The sequence below is a fragment of the Bubalus kerabau genome, chromosome 6 (assembly GCF_029407905.1).
Source record: "Bubalus kerabau isolate K-KA32 ecotype Philippines breed swamp buffalo chromosome 6, PCC_UOA_SB_1v2, whole genome shotgun sequence".
Lineage (NCBI taxonomy): Eukaryota > Metazoa > Chordata > Mammalia > Artiodactyla > Bovidae > Bubalus > Bubalus kerabau.
This window is the reverse complement of record NC_073629.1, coordinates 67,192,781-67,212,882: the sequence shown is the minus strand read 5'-3', so window position 1 is coordinate 67,212,882 and position 20,102 is coordinate 67,192,781. Positions and strand designations below refer to the sequence as shown.

The window sequence follows — 20,102 nt, the reverse complement described above, 5'->3', positions numbered from 1 at the left end:
TACAGTGTCACGAACCTCCATCCATGGTTCTTCAGGCACTCTATCAGATCAAATCCCTTGAATCTATTTGTTACTTCCACTGTATAATCGTAAGGGATTTGATTTAGGTCATACCTGAATGGTCTAGTGGTTTCCCCTACTTTCTTCAGTTTAAGTCTGAATTTGGCAATAGGGAGTTCATGTTCTGAGCCACAGTCAGATCCCAGTCTTGTTTTTGCTGACTGTATACAGCTTCTCCATCTTTGGCTGCAAAGAACATAATCAGTCTGATTTCAGTATTGACCATCTGGTGATGTCCATGTGTAGAGTCTTCTCGTGTTTTTGGAAGCGTGTGTTTGCTATGACCAGTGTGTTCTCTTGGAAAAACTGTTAGCCTTTGACCTGCTTCATTTTGTACAAAAAAGATCTTCATGACCCAGATAATCACAATGGGGTGATCACTCACCTAGAGCCAGACATCCTGGAATGTGAAGTCAAGAGGGCCTTAGGAAGCATCACTATGAACAAAGCTAGTGGACGTGATGGAATTCCCGTTGAGCTATTTCAAAGCCTAAAAGATGATGCTGTCAAAGTGCTGCACTCAATATGCCAGCAAATCTGGAAAACTCAGCAGTCGCCACAGGACTGGAAAAGGTCAGTTTTCATTCCAATCCCAAAGAAAGACAATGCCCAAAAAATGTTCAAACTACCGCACAATTGCACTTATATCACATGCTAGTAAAGTAATGCTGAAAATTCTCCAAGCCAGGCTTCAACAGTATGTGAACCATGAACTTCCAGATGTTCAAGCTGGATATGGAAAAGGCAGAGGAACCAGAGATCAAATTGCCAACATTCGCGGGATCATCGAGAAAGCAAGATAGTTCCAGAAAAACATCTACTTCTGCTTTATTGACTATACCAAAGCCTTTGACTGTGTGGATCACAACAAACTGTGGAAAATTCTTCAAGAGATGGGAATACCAGACCACCTGACCTGTCTCCTGAGCAATCTGTATGCAGGTCAAGAAGCAATAGTTAGAACTGGACATGGAACAACAGACTGGTTCCAAAGCAGGAAAGGAGTACGTCAAGGCTATATATTGTCACCCTGCTTATTTAACTTTTATGCACAGTACATCATGTGAAATGCTGGGCTGGATGAAGCACAAGCTGGAATCAAGATTGCCAGGAGAAATATCAATAACCTCAGATATGCAGATGACACCACCCTATGGCAAAAGGGAAGAAGAACTAAAGAACCTCTTGATGAAAGTGAAAGAGGAGAGTGAAAAAGTTGAGTTAGAACTCAACATTCAGTAAACAAAGATCATGGTATCCGGTCTCATCATTTCACGGCAAATAAATGGGGAAAGAGTGGCAGACTTTTTTGGGGGGGTCCAAAAATCACTTCAAATGGTGACTGCAGCCATGAAAATTAAAAGGCATTTGCTCCTTGGAAGAAAAGCTATGACCAACCTAGACAGCATATTAAAAACCAGAGACATTACTTTGCCAACAAAGGTCCATCTAGTCAAAGCTATGGTGTTTCCAGTAGTCGTGTATGGATGTGAGAGTTGGAGTATAAAGAAAGCTGAGCGCCAAAGAACTGATGCTTTTGAACTGTGGTGTCAGAGAAGACTCGAGAGTCCCTTGGACTGCAAGGAGATCCATCAAGTCAATCCTAAAGGAAATCAGTCCTGAATATTCATTGGAAGGACTGATGCTGAAGCTGAAACTTCACTACTTTGGCCACCTGATGTGAAGAACCGACTCATTGGAAAAAACCCTGATGCTGGGAAAGATTGAAGGTGGGAGGAGAAGGGGACAACAGAGGATGAGATGGTTGGATGGCATCACCAACACGATGGACGAGTTTGAGTAGGTTCCGGGAGTTGGTGGAACCTGATAGGGAAGCCTGGCGTGCTGCAGTCCATAGGGTTGCAGAATCGGACATGACTGAGCTGAACTGAGCTGATGGTGATTTCTCCAGTGAATATGGACAAAACCAATTGAAAATCTTCTGAAAAGGATTCAACATTCCAGGTGCCATTACAAATATTCATGATTCATGGGAAGAAAGAAGTCAAAACATCAAATTCATAAGAGTTTAGAAAAAGTTGATTTCAACTCCACGGATGACTCTGAGGGCTTCAGTGAAGGAAGTGACTGTAGATGTGGAAACAGCAAGGGAACATGAATTAGAAGTGGTCTCTGAGGATAGGAATGAATTCCTGAAATCTCATGATAAAATGTTAATGAATGAGGAGTTGCTTCATATGGGTGAGCAAAGTGGCTTCTTGAGATGGAAGCTACTCCTAGTGAAGGTGCTGTGAAAATTGTTAAAATGACAACAGAGGGTTTAGAATATTGAATAAACTTAGTTGATAAAGTACTAGCAGTTTTTAGATTGACTCAAATTTTGAAAAAAATTCTACTGTGGGAAAAATGATATCAAAGAGCATTGTAAGCTAGAGACATGATTCACAAAAGAAAGTCAATTGTTGCAGCACACTTCATTGTTGTCTTAAGAAATTGCCACAGCCACTCCAGCCTTCAGCAATTACCACTCTGATCAGTCAGCAGCCATCAACGCTGAGGCAAGAATATCCAACAGCAAAAAGATTACGACTCACTGAAGGCTCAGATTAGCATTTTTTAGCAATGTTTTAAAGTTATGTACTTTTTTTAGACATAATGCTATTGCACACTTAATAGACTATAGTATAGTGTATGCACTAGGAAACCAAAAACTTCATGTGACTCACTTTATGAAGATGTTTATTATGGTGGCCTAGAATTGAATTCACAATATTCTCAAGGCATGCCTGTATTACAGACTCTACAGGACAGGCTTCATGAGCATGCACCTTGTGCCCACATAGGACCCCAGACTCAGGAAGGGTCACACTTAGGATTTAGTGTTCTGAGGTTGTCTTTGAAATTTTAGATGTTTATCTTTTAATCTCTGTGTTATAAGTAAAAGTAGTTGGACAGTGGAGCCTGCACTAGAGTCTTGGCGCCTTGCCTCAACCACTCATGATGTCTCTCTGCTTGTATCCATGGTGGGCTCTTGGCACCTCTTCTCCTACCTCCTGATGCCGCAAAACCCTGTTTAACCTTCCTACCCCTAGACACTTCTTTGCTCCTTCTGGATGGCCAAGCAGTTAGAGGGGAGGGTGAGGGAGGAGGCCAGCATTCTACTGTCACCTTAGGCTTCTGGCTGGGCAGCAACATAAGCAGCAGTCTAGGATGCATGCACAACCCCATTGCTTCAGGTGAGGCGAGCACCCCAACTCAAGTAGGACTGATAGTGTAATGGCATGTTAACAACTGACTCTGGGGGGACTTCTTGCCAGCTCCTGACGTAGGAACCGAGTGGGTTCCTTCACAGAGGTTGCAGTCTCTTAGAAGCTGACTCTGTCACGGGTTGGAGCAATTGACCTGTAGGGATATTTACTTCTTTGCCCAAATCTACCAAGAGATTACAAATGCTGTATATATAGTTAATAAGAAAATATAATGAATATGCTACAGGAAAATACTGCAAGGTCTAGCTTTGGAATTAAAAAAATAGTAGTATTTATTTTATAAAGGAAGCTGAAAATGAATTGTGTGTCTAGAAAAATGAAGTAAACTAGAATATATTTTAGTATACTATTGAGAAGTAATCTAATTAATATATAGCAAGTTAACTGTCAGACATTCTGATGCTACTCTATGTCTGGGAGTTTTCAATCAAGTAGAAAGCCAATTTCAAGATTACTCAAATTGTAACTGATTAGTCAACCATTAATTTTGATCAGCTACCTGGGAACCACTGTGGTATGATACAATGTCGTAACTGTTAATTTCTACTTTAGGAGCTGCTCATTTTCACCCAGCTAGACCAAAATGTGGAGGTAGTATGAGGAATAAACTTTTCTTTTGTTGAATCAAAAAATTAAGCCTCATGTCAACACCATCCACTCTAACTCTCCCTGCATACCATTTGCCTCTACCCAAACTCCAGTCCCACCTTTTTATTTCTCTGCCTGGAACTCTAGGTCTTCCCCAGGAAAAGTGTACCAGGAATAACTGGAATATTCTACTACGCCATTAGGATTTAGTTTAAGAAGTATACAAATACTTTATATTTGTGAAATATACAATATTTTGTGAAAAGCAAAGGGAAAACTTGAATAAAAAGTATTCAAGATACAATGGATAAGCAACTGGAGCCTGATTTTCACTGACTCCTTATCTTTCTTGGCAGAATATAGAGAATACAAGTGATATGTAGCAAAATGTAAGGATTTTATCACACTGTGTCTGTAGAAATGCTTAATTCAGAGTACTGAGTGATATTTGACCATCATCAAACCAAAGGCAGGACTAATTTTTAGAGATACTGTGGCTCTATATAGAGATGACAAGATCATGTCCAGTGGACTGAGAGACCAGGCAAAAGGCCACACAGTATCAGAGTCAAAATTAGAACTTCTCTTAGCCCAGTGATTTTTTAAAAATTTTCTTTACCTCCCCCTAAAAATTCCTCTACAATTCCTCATAAAAGTTAATCCTCATATGCATACTTTAGTTTTACCAGATTATAATGGAATATTAATAAGCTTTCAGCCAGTCTCTAGTTAAGTAGTATTTTATTATTTTTTCTAGTTAAGTAGTATTTTAAATAAAGTAAGATGTTATCTGAAGTCTTAAATTTGTAGCACTACTTTTAATTAGTAAATTTAGGCATAGTGTTTAGGGGAAAAGTTATTTATAACATGTAGTTTTGGTTTCAAATAAGAAATAGTGAGCTTTCTGGATAACTTAAGTACAAACTAATTTTATGGTATTTAATATATTAATTTTTTTGAAGGAAGAGGAAGAAAATGAAACCTTTGAACTGAGCAGGGAATATGAAGAATTAATCAAATTGAAAAGGAGTGGTTCTATTCAAGCTAAAAATTTAAAAAGCAAGTTTGAAAAAATTGGACAATTGTCTGAAAAAGAAATTCAGAAAAAGATAGAAGAAGAACGAGCAAGAAGAAGAGCGATTGACCTTGAAATTAAAGAGAGAGAAGCAGAAAACTTTCATGAGGTATATATATATATATAGTTTTAAAGTTGTAATACAATAATGATGAATTTAACAGAAGTAACAATGTCTTTGAAATAAGTGTTGGTATGTACAGTTAACCATCAGAGTATATAATAATCTGGGAACTAATAGAGCAAAATCACATTAAGATCTTGAGACTTTTAAAGATTTTGCTATTCTAGTATTATTCCAAAATGACTTTGGAACAGAGAGAATGAGAGCCTATAGTGAACATCAAATGGTTCACTCTAGCAAAAATAGCTCCAAAGTAAATCTTTATTGGCACAAGTTTTTACTTTGAATCAGTAGGAACCAGTGTATATTTGAGTTAAACTCCAGGGATTATTCATACCTACTTAAAGATGAGGCCAACAAAGCCTATGTTATCTGCTAAAGTCATACTAAATCATTCAGGTACAGAGCCTAAATAAAAATTCAGGTGACATGAATTTGGTACCTCTGGCAACCCACTCCAGTACTCTTGCCTGGAGAATTCCATGGACTGAGGAGCCGGATAGGCTACAGTCCATGGGGTCGCAGAGTCAGACATGACTGAGCGACTTCACTTTCACATGTAAAATTAGGAGGTACTCACTAGATGACCATAATGTCCCTTCCAGTTTAAGGACTAGTTAGTTCCATGATATGAATATTGGTTTAAATAAGATCTGGAAAGCTTATTGTCAGAATTTCCATTTTGTTGTATCTAACACATACTCTTCTAAAATTCATTCTCACCAAATATTCAACTATAATACAAGTGTGAGAATTTGGGAGGGCTTTCAGAGGAGATTGTTGAATAATAATGGTGAAACTATGGGCAAACTCCAGAACTATAAGCAATTCATTGAGACAGGGAGAATGTGAGCACAGCACAAGGTAATGAAGACACAAGCACCAGCAAGATGACCCACCTTAGATGCCATGTTAAGCAACTTTATTGAGGTGCACCGAAGGGATTTTTAAAACATGGAATGATATTATCAAATAGGCATCTTCACTGCATGATCATGTTTAAGCTAAAGATGGTTTTGGATTCATGCATTAAAAAATTATTTGAAAGCCTACACCAAGGCTACATTGGCAAATAAACCTGCGTTAAGTCCTGGCTCATATGGTGTTTAGAATCATCTAACAGGGGTAGGGATGTAAAATAATGACTGGGAAGTCAAGTCACATGGTGGAGTGGAAAACAGTTTCAAACAATTATAGGTGATAGGATAAAAAGTTGTAAAACTAGTTGTTAGCTGAAGGGCCTTTTTAACCTTGCAGGCACTATGATTTAGGAATAATGTTAGTAATCAAAGTGTTAGGACAGAGTATAAAAAGCTAGCTTAAAGAATCCTGGGGTTGTGAAGGATGAACTGGGACAAGATAATGAAGTTGGGGGCAAGGGAGAAAAACTGAGTTACAGGCAGGTGGTTGCTGAGAAGGCTAACATTTCTTCAAGATTACTAGGGAAACTAGATACAGAGAATTCAGGAAGTCTGGAGAGGAGGGGTGGATGAACAAATTGTTTTGGACCTGTGAAGTTTGAGCTATATTTGGACAAGTAATGTCAGTCTGAAACATAGGTATTGAGCTCAGTTAAGAGGCAGGAGCTAAAGACTAAGTTTTCTGGATACTATTTGAAAGTACACATGTAGATAAAGCCATCTTGAAAGGGTTAATAGTTGTCAGATGAATAAAATCCTGGAAAACATGAACATTCAGTGGATAGATGGGCCACAAGATCAGTTGATTCCTTAGAGATAAATTACAGACGGTAAAGAATTTAAATCAGGATGCACTTGCTCCCCTTTTCTGGTTAAACGTAGTGAAACCTCAGAGCAGTCATACCTAGCCCTATAAAATTTATAGGTAAGAATAAAAGAAATGATGCTGGTGGTTTCTTGCTTTGATGCTGTTACTGGCTCTCTTGTATAAAGGGACATAAGATTAGGACCTGGCTGACTCTCTAACCCATGAGGATGTCCTGAGTTGAGTTTCCTGTGAGGAACCTGACATTCTTATCTCAATAAACTAAGGGTCACTGAAATATTGTATTAGCATAGTTTTGGCAGAGTATAGTCAACTTCCAGGGTAGGACCTGTCCCTTCTGATTGTTTCAGGTTTCCTTCTTTAGAAAATATCTTCTTTTTATATTCCAGACATCTTTCAAGGCCTAACTCATTCATGTAAACTTACCTAATCTAAGAATTCCATCCCAGCTCCTGTAGCCCTTAACTGTACCAACATTTGGTACATAAATCACTTAACTGCCTAATAGTGTTTGATTTTCTAGTTAGATTCTCCAGAACCATTCTTTACATTCTCTTTTATCCCAAATTCACTGCTTAATTGTATTGCCTATAATATCCACATGCTGGGAGTACCAATGCCCTACAAAGAATGCACCTAAAGAACAAAGATCATTCCATTTATAACAATTCTCAGTAGATCCATTTCCTGTTAAAACTTCTAACCTGGCTTTACAGGGATTCAAGGAAAAGCAACTGTACTTAATAACCATAAGACTATTCATAAACTTTCTCCAAGTTAACTTCTACTTAAAATTTATTTTCTAAAGGCAGGTTTTAGGTAACTACATAAATAAAATTTTTGAGTTTACACGAACTTTTATACAAAAATCTAGAAGGCAAGTTATTAAGAGGGAGGGATTTAGCCAGAATAGTAGTTGTTATACTTGCTGAAATACACGATCTTGAAGATTTGTTAAGCAAAGAATAACATTAAATATTCAGTGTGAACAAAAAGGTCCATTTTTCTTTCCATGTAAGTCTTGGAAAAGTCTGTTGAGATAAAACTGCAGTTTATTAGTTTGCTTAACAAGCAGACCATTGTTTTAACATGTATTTTTTTACCCTATCTTTTAAATATAACAAGAAGCAATCATATCAATAAAATTCATTAGCAATAATGGTAGTCTTTTATGTTTATCAACTGAAGGCTAAATGATGGCATGAACAACAGCAGTTACCCATCAAGTCTCTAATTATGTCTGATATCCTAGCATTTTCCAGTATCAAATAAAAACTGGATTCAGGAGAACCAGGAAAACAGTCCAACTTACTTTTAACATCTACATTCATTGGAGCTGTGGTGCAACACTTCAAACTATAAAACATTGATGAACCAATATTTTTCTTATACAATTATTTTATAGCTTATTTCAAAATTTTATTTGGTTGCATAGGATATCTGGAAGTAATTTCCTCATAGTACTTTGAAATACAAATGGTGAGATTTCTAGATAAACTCACAAGAGTCTAAGTAGTTTAGAGACCAAGAGTCAACTACAAGCAAGGTATTTTTGAAACCATGGGTTAACTATACTCACAAGACCCCATTCTACTAAAACTGCTCTCAAAGGCCAGTAAGTGACCTTCTCATCACCAAACTGGTTTTACAGACGCGCTACCTGACAGTTCAAATTCTACTCTTACATTAGCCCTTTATTTTCATGGCTTCCAACTCTTACCCCTAAATAAATTGACTCAGAACTGTATTTCCTGTTTCCCCGTTTCAGTCATTGCCTCTTTCAACAGTTGTCTTCTTTTATTCTACCTGTACACATTCTTCTTTGCCACTGCTTATCGATAAATTATTTACTGGATAGAATTCATCTCAGTTATTAACAAAAAAGGGTGAGGAAGAAATCATGAAGTGGGAAATAACAAAATTGCATTTCTGTACTATGTAGTAGGGTAAAGAGTTATGTGGAGACTCTTATGAAATAATTGTTAATAGTGTATGATTTCCTCATCCTTTTCTTTACTCAGTACTATTAACAAGCACTGAGATTTGGTTGGGCAAATAAAATACACTAGAACTCCAGAGACAATGTGTGATAATTACACTGGGAGAACAATTCCAACTGTTAAAAAAGAGTATTTCACAAGTGAACTTTCATCTTTCCTAAACTGGGGGATAGTCTGCAGTGTAGCAAATAGCATAACCCAAACATGTTAATTTTCTTGTACCTAGGCATCTTCAAAACTATTAACATTTTAGTTCTTGTTGGTTTTTAGAAAGTAAACAATTCTTATTCTTGGCCCCTTTTTGTAAAGGAGGAAGATGTTGATATTAAGCCTGCAAAAAAAAGTGAGGCTCCATTTACTCATAAAGTGAATATGAAAGCTAGATTTGAACGTATGGCTAAAGCAAGAGAAGAAGAAGAACAAAGAAGAATTGAAGAGCAAAAGTTACTACGCATGCAGTTTGAACAAAAGGAAATTGACGCAGCACTACAAAAGGTACCAGGCTTTCATATCCTTTCTTTCCCAAAGATGATTTCTGAAAAACAATAAATTTAAGGAGGGATTAAAAATGCATTTTAATAGCTTTCAAATCAGTGAAATGTTAATGTAAAACACTTTATAGTAAGCACACTTACATGTTCTTTACTTTGGGGGAAAATATATCTACCTCCAAATTCTATTACTAAATCGCTGTCCTGAAAACATGACTACAGTATAAATGCCAACCTGAATGTATTTATTTTAATACAGAAACGAGAAGAGGAGGAGGAGGAAGAGGGTAGCACCATGAATGGGTCTACCATTGAAGATGAAGAGCAAACCAGATCAGGAGCTCCGTGGTTTAAGAAGCCTCTAAGAAACACATCGGTTGTAGACAGTGAGCCAGTAAGATTTACTGTTAAAGTAACAGGAGAACCCAAACCAGAAATTACATGGTGGTTTGAAGGAGAAATATTGCAGGATGGAGAAGACTATCAATATATTGAAAGAGGAGAAACTTATTGCCTTTATTTACCAGAAACTTTCCCAGAAGATGAAGGAGAGTATATGTGTAAAGCAGTGAACAGCAAAGGATCTGCAGCTAGTACCTGTATTCTTACCATTGAAAGTAAGAATTAATCCCTCTTTGAATCTAGAACTTTCATTCTATTTAAAAATTTTTTCTAAAAAAAAAAAAAAAAAAATCAAAATCATTTTTCTTCTTCTCTTTTTTAGCTGACGACTACTAGGTCCCCTTCCCTCTCCCTGGAACACACCCTCTCTCTCCGACTTTCTTACTACATCCATCTTTTCTGTGGCGGGGCCAAAAAAGGAAACTGGAAGTGCCACTGTGTTGACTTCTTATTCCTTTCCCTAACAGTCTTCAAAAAACAAGCTCATCTAAAAAATACCTTTTTCCTTTCCAAAAGAGCACCAGATTCATCACCCCATTATGCAGTGTAAGTTAATGTGTAATTTAATGGGGCAAAGGGGGGAATTTACTCAATTATTCTATCAGAACCTATTACAAACGCTGTGTATTTTTCATGTTTACAGCATTAAGTTTTAAAGAAATTATAAACAGGACACATTTTGCATGAAAAGATTATCATTTATGAACTAGTCACACCTAAAATTAGCCTGAAATAGATGAGTTAGTGAATTTGGAACCTGTCAGTTTAAGTGGGCTTTTCCCCTCATTTTGGTTGTTGTAGTTTCAAAGTCTTTCTGGAGCAGGGAGATGAGGGGGAAGGGTTGTCACTTCTCCCTCTATGCAGACAGAACACAAACAAGAATTAAGACTTTTAAGAAACAACTGTCAGAGCAAATCTGATGGATACCACTGCCTAATACGGAATGTTGGGAATATCAAACGTGTATTTTTCAAATCTGTGTAATATATATTCAAGCTTATAAAAAGCAAATTTATGTTGTGACTTTCCTGAGCAAATTATATTTTAATGAGAAAACTTTGTATTAATAGTTCATGCAGGAGAAAACAAAGATTTTCAGATCTAAGAGAATTAATTAGATGTAGGGGAAAATGGCACAAACATCAATTTTGAGTTTTTAAAGTGAGTTTGTAAATAATTAGCTATCATGTTCTATTATCAAGTTGTTTTATATTTTAGTTTTCTGGAAAACAATTTTATTTTACAATGTAAACCCATAATAAAGTCACTTCTGTATTTAAGAAAAGAGACAAACACTCCTTTATAATATTCACCAATGTACATTTATTTTTTTTATTGAGGAAACCATAATCAATACAAAATTACAGCAATCATGTACCCCTTTACATACAATGGTATTAAAACAAACTAAACCACAGTTTGTAAAGTATTCAATTTACCTCAAGTCCAAGCTGCATCTCCCTAAGACACTGTTCCCATCACAGTAGCCATTTTAAGCCAATCTTCTTTTTACACGGGTAGTTTCTGTAGAGAACACTTTTCTCAGGACGAAAATGCATTGAGCATGCATAAGAAAAAATATATATATGTGCAAATACATTTATGAGTTCCTATAAGGGGTATCACTGAAGAAAATAAAATCCTGGGACTTATTTGCTTTCTTAGAAGCACCAGTTAAAAAAAAATCCCTCAGAAGTTTATACTGTGGCAAGAAAACTCATGTGACTAAACAAAAAATAAGGTTATTTTCAGAATCAAAATTATCTTTAGGTATTGTTACAATACATTTTAAAGTGAGGCAGAATTTTCAGAAAATAAAAAGACATCTTTATTAACTAGTAATTTCTACAACCTTATTCTAAAGAACATAACTTTGCAGGTAGAAGTGGTTCTCCTGGCAAGAGTATTCAAACAAACATTATCACTTCTGAATATATTCCTATCTTCCTCTTAAGGTACTGTTTACTCCTACACAAACCCACTCCTGTAAATTAACTACTCAGGTATTTGTCTAAGAATATATTTTACAATGCTCATAAACAACTAGTATTAAATCACTAATTTTAGTATTAAAACCATTTTCATTTATTAAAAATAAAAGTATACTTCCCATTTCTAAGAGAAACATCAAACTATAAGAATTCTAATTACCACCACACTATGAAATCTTAAAAACAAAAACATATTGTCAACTTTAAGTGCTAAATAAATCAATTTCAAGCCAAACATTGTCTCTACCACTCCTAACACCACTGCATTCAAATCAACTGGCTCACCTTTTCTGCTTTCCATTTATTTCAAGGTTAAGATTAGCGCCATTTAAAAAATGCCTGCAGTATCAATGAAGGCTTATGCTAATGAATAAAAAAATTCTCATGAGATAGAAACAATGCCCCAATATCTATTAGCATTCATATGTATTTTCTTTTATAAAAATGCAAACTACTTCTAAGCAAAACTTGACAGGCTCTTAAGGTTCAAAGAGCTCCTTTATATTATCAATTTTAACATTGACTATTAAAACACATATACACACACATAAATGTGGTGCAATAACTAACTTTCAAAATTTAACATTTCATGGAACATTTAAGATCAAGTGAATAGCACTTTAAAATGAAAAGTGATCAAAAGCAGGTACAGTACACCCTATATCATATTACGTATGGGAAAACATTTCATTTTTCTCAGTTACGATTTGCCAATTTTACCTTCTACATTGAGCCCTTCTATGGTCCATGCTCATCGGCTCACCAATGGCATACACTCAAAGGATTCCTCTTTATGGGTAACTATCTCAGGACCTGATTTTATGAGCTATGATTTGGTGCTTGCAGCATCTTCAGCACTGTGTGTGAAAATGAAGGCAGTATTTTTGAATATTTTTCTTTGTTGCAAAGATAAGCAGGAGTTTTAAAAGGATCAGCACATTTTAGAAATCGAATAAACAAAACTGATATGATGCTGCTTTAATACATTCATCTTAACTCAAAATATTTACCAGTTAAAATTATCTACAAGAACACACAAACATTTAAAACTGGCAAAAAATAAAATAAATGCAGCGTCAAGTTATTAAGGTATTATAAATCAGAAAAATATTGGTTGCTATACAGATTATGAAAGGTTATTTGCTATACAGTTAACATTTCACTGATGCACATGCCTTTTATCAAACATACTGCCAGTATTTCTTTCGGTGTATATAAATAAGAGTTAGGAAAACTGAGTTGTCTTAAGGAAAAAAGGTCATAATAAAACTGACCCATAACGCCCTTACTGAATTGCTATAGTTCAAGAACAAGAAAAAAAGTAAAAACTCCATAGCTTTGGAGAGCAAAGAAAATGTCTTGTCAATCATAAACAGACTGTGAAGGCTGTTGAAGTTTCTGACCAAATGATCTCCTAAATCTTGAGAACTATGTAACTCTCCTTTTAAAATTCTAACAATTTTTCTATATTAGGGAAAAGATTATAAAAAGTTTGGATGTAGTTTAATTACAGCAGCAATCTACTCATAATTTTCTTGTTTTAATAAAAAGAAAAATCAAAATAAAAACATCACCTAGAAAAGTAAACAGTTGTTTGAACAACTTACAGACTTTCCACTGAAATGGTAGCATAAATAACAAAATACAGTTTGGGGAAGCAGTAGCAGATTGCTTTTGAATACACAACCACAAAAACCTCACAGGGACAACATTAATGTACTGAAATATTTATTTATATATGTCCTTAGGTTGTGCTTACCTGTTGCTTTTTGCAGCAGAACCTAAGGTGGAAGGTCTGGGAAGGCACTGTGAAGTATAAATAATTGCACTGTTTGCAATTAATAAAGATTTTAAACCTTAAATGAATCAAAATCAACAGCCTCCAATTTGTGAGTACTGAATCCAACTGAAAACTATCTCTTCAGTTTAATTAATAAATGCACCACTTTCCTAAAAGGTCATCTATAAAACAGTATCATGCAAAATACTGAAACTGTTCACATCAATACCCTACTCTTAAACAGATAACTCCTTAACTATTAAAACTTCAAACTAGAACTACATATCCATATCTAAATAAGGGCAAGGGAAGAAGTCACTCTCGGTTCTATAAGATAGTCAAAAACATTTCAAAACAGCTACAATGAACTGTACCGCTATTTTCTACCCTATAAATAATCTCAACATTTATGTCCTGTACATCTTCCTTTTACAGTATATTCAGAACAACAAATGGTGCTCCCCTACCAATGAAAGAACTAGTATATATATTTAGGAAATGGTATTAAAACCACTACGTTGCTTAATATTTGCAAACTGAAAACCACCCTGTCTGATACATTTCAAGTCTTTCATATTAATATATAAGATATGCATTATTTTACACTGAAAAGCAATATATTTTAGGAGCACCAATGAGTAATACTATTCAACTTTGTTAATGATGAGTTTTCTTTAGCTATAGCTAAAGCATATCAAAAATACTTACCCATTAAGCTCACTTAAAAAAAAATACAGACCTATGAATATTCTATGTTAAATTAAGAAGCAGTTATGGTTTCCAAGATATAAGCACTGTATTCCAACATAATATTCAAACAAAGTATGGCATTTGCATTATGTGGAACATTGACAAAAAGATACTGTTGCAGTTCATCAATTTGTCATTCTGATGTACTTACAGTGCAATGCTCCTTGAAGGAACACAATCAAGGATGATACACAGCACAGTCCTCCTCACCCCTACAGAGCTAGTTCTATACTGGCTGGATCAAACCTGCACTTCAACAGACAATGGCAAGACAGACTGTATTTGCATGTAGTCTAATATATTAATATGCAAAGAGCCAACAAATATGCAAAGAGTAAAACAATGGATTTCAACAAAATATCAGAACTTCAGCATGAGTGTTATAGAGTAATAAAATGATTTCAAGTACATAAAAAAATTAAGTTGATTCAATGATTGGACTTGTGCATTTACAAAACAAAGCTTATCTATACTGCAAAAAGGAAAAAAAAAAAAGAAAAAATAGCTCAAACATTTTCATACCGCAATAATGTTTCAATGGCAGATGCACTATAGCTATACTTTTTGCATACTATTCACTTTTTCTACCCTACATTTAGCAAGAAACACACTAATATTGCATACCTTGCAAGAGCTCCTTTACATGAAAAAAAAAACTGTTCTTATTATAGACTACTCATATTTACTATTTGAAAACTGTTTAAAATTAGTTATGCTGAAACAGTCTTGGAAATCAAGTAATTATCAAATTAAAAACAGAAAGGTTAACTGTTATAGCAGCAGTACAGGTCTGAAACAGTGGTCATGTATAAAAGGAAATTTCACTGTTAATGCAATGGAAGTATGCCAAAAGATCATTGTACACACATGCAGTTTTTAATCAAACAGAAGGAAAAAAATGAAGATATCAGGATTACTTGTGCTGAAAACAGCCAAATACAATAAATGGAAAAGATCCTCCAATCTACTACTATACTGCAAGGGGGAAGAAAACATGCCAGTGTTTAAAAACTCAAATTAATATTTCATGGGGAAAGCTTATATATTTGTGTATATGTATCTTAATTTATCATTACTAAGAAATTATGAATTCTTTAAATACCCACATATCCAACTTACCGACACAGGAGGTTTCATATCATTTATTGTAAAGCACAAAACAGGCATTTTAAAAGTGAAAGTATACATTGAAAAAAGTACATTTATATCACAAAGCATTAACCACATAATAGTTGCAAATACATTTGCTGGAATGTGTACATCTACACTAAATACTAAAAACAAACCAATTTTCATTTCTACACAGAAATATTAACCTCCTATCAGTAGTGATAGATATTTTGTACATTTTCAAAAAAAAGAAAAAAGAAAGGAAGAAAGAAAGAAAGGAAAAACACTATTTAAACCAAAAACAAAATTAAGATCTTCATCAAGCCGTCTGCATCCATATATTTAACAAAGGTTTTTTTCCCCCACACAATGAAGCAAATACTGTATTGTCCACTTCTTATTATTGGCCCTGTGCAGAAGAGATACATAAGAAATACACAAAAAGTTAAAGAAAATCCTTTAAATGGAGCTAACTCAGGAGTGAATCCTCTAAGAAAGAAAAACTGGTTAATATAAATGGTGGTGGCTTCTTGCATGATTTGCAAATCCCTGGGGGAAAAAAGTTTATTTTTAAAATCAAAGGCATTATAGAAATATTCAGCACTCAGATGCCAGAAAGCATTATAAAAAAACAAACAAAAAACCCAAAACAATATACCACTGTACTTCATTTATAGTTTTGCCAGATAAAAATTTAAAAGGCAAACAGAATCCCAGACAAAAGTAAACATGCATAGAACATGACTGAAGTTGAAATCAGCACATTAGCAAATTTATTATACCTGAGGTGCTGGAGGATGCTGTGGCATTCCCTGGGGACTTGTCTGGGCATAGTAGGCTGCTTGTTGTCTATAGTACTCAGCCCAGGCTGCACTATAATCTGGCTGACCACCTGGTGGAGCACCAGTAGGAGCAGGAACTGCTTGACCTTTTGAGAAAACAGAACAACTTTGTTGCTGTAACCACAATTAAAAGCCCCAAAGAATCTCATTTCTAATAAAAACAATACCTTGCTTCTTGTAATATTCCTCCCAAGCCTTTGAATAATCTTGTGTCTGCCCTTGTTGACCTAAAAAAAACCCCCTAAATTTTAATACAAAATTATATCCACTGTAAGTACAGGTTATAAAGACAAAAGCACAGAGGGTCAGAATTGCTCCTGTTCTATTTTTAATATTCCTTAGTGTCAAAAACTACTCTGTAATTAAAAAATCAAAATACTCTTTAGTTTCTTTTTGCCATACTATCATAACTTTCAGTTCTTTAGCATTACTCTTTAATAAAAAACAAAACTATCTACATAGTTTCTTGATTCAGTTACAGTTTTTATAAACTGTTCATATTCTAAATTAAGTCTGAAACATGCAGTCCACTGTTCCCCAATGGTTATGTTGCGGGGAATGAATGGACCACTATTTTTGGTAGTTTTCTTCTCCATTCGGATTTGTTACACTACAAGTTTTAAAATAAAATGAAAATCTTCAATGAAGAGAGTATTTCTTGAGAAACAAAAACCCAGTTAAAAGCTCTTATTTTAAGATCTGGCCAAGATTTGTTGTTTCCAGATTAGTAACCTATAAACTATGTATAACACTAATCTTCAAGATAGTTTTTAGTAAGATATTTAAAGTTTTAATATGCTATGCCCAAATGATAACAATTTTATTAAAAATAACCTGATGCAGGACATAAAAAATAAACACTACTGAAGAGGTTCTAAGCAACAAAATCAATGAAAGACAAAGCTCAACAGCTTTCAGAAAGAGGTCTTTTTTCTAGGTGACTTTCCTGAATTAAGAGACTAAAAAGACATAATCAAATGTAACGCATGAAATGTGAATGGGCTCTGTATTAAAAATAATAATAATAATAATAATGACAACCCCACCTCTCACACACAAGTAGCTACAAGGCATTTTTTTCTGACAACCAGGGAAACTTAAATATTATTAAAAATTTATTTAGAGCAACAGCTTGCAACTTACTTTGAAATGGCTCAGGCACCAAAACAAGTATATATACACACAAAGTACATATGACAAACTTTTTGAAAATGGTGAATCTGGACAGAAAATATACATATAGGTGTTCGCTGTACTGGTTTTCCAATTTTTTGAAGGTATTAAAAAAATTAAAAGTTGGGGAGAAAGAGAACATAATTTTTCCTATTTTTTTATTTGAACAGAATTTTACTTAGTTTGCAATTCATTTGGCTGTATGAAGTTATGACAACCAGACAAAAAATACTCAGAGAAAGCTGTTTTATGTTTGTTAAATGTGCCATACCAAGGCAGTTTTAGAAAATAGTCTATTATCATCACAAAAGTGGTTAAAGAATAAAAGCAACTGAGGAAATAAAAAATTGAAGATGTATGACTTAAGAAACATAAGAAACTCCCCCTACTTATACAGGCAGCAGCACAGAGAAATCCTATATTCTCTTAACAAAATTATCACACTTTCGTTTTTCCATACTCCTTTTAGGAAATAAATTTAATATTTTGATTTTATGAGACACAATTCAAGCAAATTTAAAACCAGTTTCAGTATTTAGACAACTGCCAAATATCCTGGTACTAAGAATAAAAAAAAAAAAAAACCACACAAATTTTTTTTTTTTTTTTTTTAAAACAAACTGCCCACTGGAAAGCCTTCTGACTTGAGGCCAAATTTATTTAAGGCAACGATGACATCCACTACAGGTTTAAAAATGGAACTAAACTTCATTAAAAGATACTCATTTTTAGAGAGGAAAAAAACTACAGTATCATGGAGACATATCAAGAAAATATCAAAACTCAAATGTTCACTGAAAAAACACCCCCAAACTCAAATATTCCTGTGGAAATCTGAAAGTAAACATGTTATACTCCAAGAAACATAAACACGTGGTTAAGTCATCAACATCTGACACTCCAATCTTGAAAGCATCCATAGAAACTCATTCCACTCCTATATGAAGAGCAAACGCGATTCTTTTTGCTCAGCTGAAAAGTAGGGAAAGAACTTTTCCCGTCTAATCTTTTTATGTTTTGGATCTTCCTCTAGCCTCTTGCCCTTTGGAAAGGCATGTACTTAACTTGTTCCTTTTATTCTTTTCCTCAGTTCCAAAACTGTTTTGACGTGAGACAGTTTAGTTTATACTTCAGTAGAACATTACTTAACATTTACATATAACCTGACAATGTAAGAATCTTCATTTCATTTCATTCCAGAGATAAGACTTAATCACCCTAGAGTTCACATGCAACATTCCATCACAGCCTAAGAGACAGTTCTGCTTGAATAGATTCCATCCTCAGACACCTTTATCTTTCCCACAACCACTCTCTCCTGGCTCTTTTAAAGGCTTAAGGTATCATATGCTAAGGGTTCAGAGTTCACCGTATCAGTGCTTAACATTAAAAGGGCCTCTCTGAAGTCAAACTTATCCCCAAATGTCATCACTTACTCTCTTTTCAAATAGAAACTTCCTATATCTCTATTTTGAAGCCCTGTTTCTCTTTAGGGAGTTTACTTCTTAGAAAAGTTTCCTTTCGTTCTAGCTTCAAAAGCACACACATCCAGATTACTGTCATTCCTTATATGGCAGCAATATAAATTTCTTAGTTTCTTTCATTAACCTTCAAGAATCTCATCTTTAAGAATTTCTCTCCTAAGTTTTCTTTGTGCTAATTGCAGGTAATTTAGAATTCTCTTAGAAAACTAATTTAAAAACAAGGTCTATTTACTAATAAGCAAACTGAAAAAGCTATAGTGTTATTGTGGATTTTCTTAACAGAAAAAGCTGAAAAGGCTTCAAAGTCTGGGACAGTTCCAGTATGGTGACAAGGGCACTGGATGGAAATCAGGACATCCAGAGTCCTAGGAAATCCTACCTCTGCCACTTGGAAGAGTAAAAATCTCTACAAATAAGGGAGTTAATTTGGAGATAAAGACCATTGTCTCTCCCTGGTATTCTAGTACTCTTTTCTTTCCCTCCTATTTAAAAACATCAAAGATTCAACTGATTAGTTTTATCTTTTAAGGTCTCTTATTTGTAGCTATCCTAAAAAGGTCTTAAGGACAAGCAATGCACTTAGAAGAAATCAAAGTGGTTAAGCAATCAATCATATACCAAAAAAATATCCAAAACAAAAGAAAACTTCCACAGGAAAAATAGACCTTGTAGCTATCATTAAGGGAGAAGGAAATGGCAACCCACTCCAGTGTTCTTGCCAAGAGAATCCCGTGGACAGAGGAGCCTGGTGGGCTGCTTGCTGTCCATGGGGTTGCACAGAGTTGGACACGCCTGAAGCGCCTTAGCATGCATTCATGCATTGGAGAAGGAAATGGCAACCCACTCCAGTATTCTTGCCTGGAGAATCCCAGGGACAGAGGAGTCTGGTGGGCTGCCATCTATGGGGTCGCACAGAGTTGGACATGACTGAAGCGACTTAGCAGCAACAGTAGCAGCTATCATTAAATATCACCTAACATTATTTAAGATTTACATTTAAAGGGAATATTTCAACCAGTTCACTTTGCTTATAAGATTAACAGCTTATACCTGCAGTGCTACAGAAAAATAACAAGTGAAAAGAAGGCAAGGGTTAAGGAGGATCTTCAGTCAAACATAGTGTTTTAAGTTATTTCTATACCACTTTTTCCCACAAAGGTTTCAAGACAGACCAGCAGACTACCTCTATAATTACAATTTTATACAGCAGTCAGCAGGGAAAAGAACACAAACAACTTTTTAAAAGGCAAAGTGAA

General features: G+C 35.0%; 2 protein-coding genes across 34 annotated transcripts in view; one reads left to right on the top strand and one right to left on the bottom strand.

The window, feature by feature from the left end:
• NEXN (nexilin F-actin binding protein) overlaps window positions 1-11,009 on the top strand; it is a 54,844-nt gene extending 43,835 nt beyond the window's left edge. For 3 of the 5 annotated variants that reach the window (XM_055585405.1, XM_055585402.1, XM_055585406.1), the window contains 4 exons: window positions 4,841-5,062; window positions 9,133-9,318; window positions 9,574-9,931; window positions 10,039-11,009. In XM_055585405.1, coding sequence (XP_055441380.1) covers window positions 4,841-5,062; window positions 9,133-9,318; window positions 9,574-9,931; window positions 10,039-10,052 — 780 coding nt within the window. In that variant the 3' untranslated portion in view covers window positions 10,053-11,009. Of the gene's footprint in view, window positions 1-4,840; window positions 5,063-9,132; window positions 9,319-9,573; window positions 10,014-10,038 lie in introns of those variants that run through there. The other 2 variants (XM_055585403.1, XM_055585407.1) reach the window with 1 other exon arrangement.
• Window positions 11,010-11,015: 6 nt separating this feature from the next.
• FUBP1 (far upstream element binding protein 1) overlaps window positions 11,016-20,102 on the bottom strand; it is a 34,391-nt gene continuing 25,304 nt past the window's right edge. For 11 of the 29 annotated variants that reach the window (XM_055585378.1, XM_055585380.1, XM_055585381.1 and 8 more), the window contains 3 exons: window positions 16,357-16,416; window positions 16,130-16,275; window positions 15,759-15,896 (listed from right to left, as the gene is read on the bottom strand). In XM_055585378.1, the coding sequence (XP_055441353.1) occupies window positions 15,855-15,896; window positions 16,130-16,275; window positions 16,357-16,416 (248 nt within the window). In that variant the 3' untranslated portion in view covers window positions 15,759-15,854. The other 18 variants (XM_055585384.1, XM_055585387.1, XM_055585388.1 and 15 more) reach the window with 12 other exon arrangements.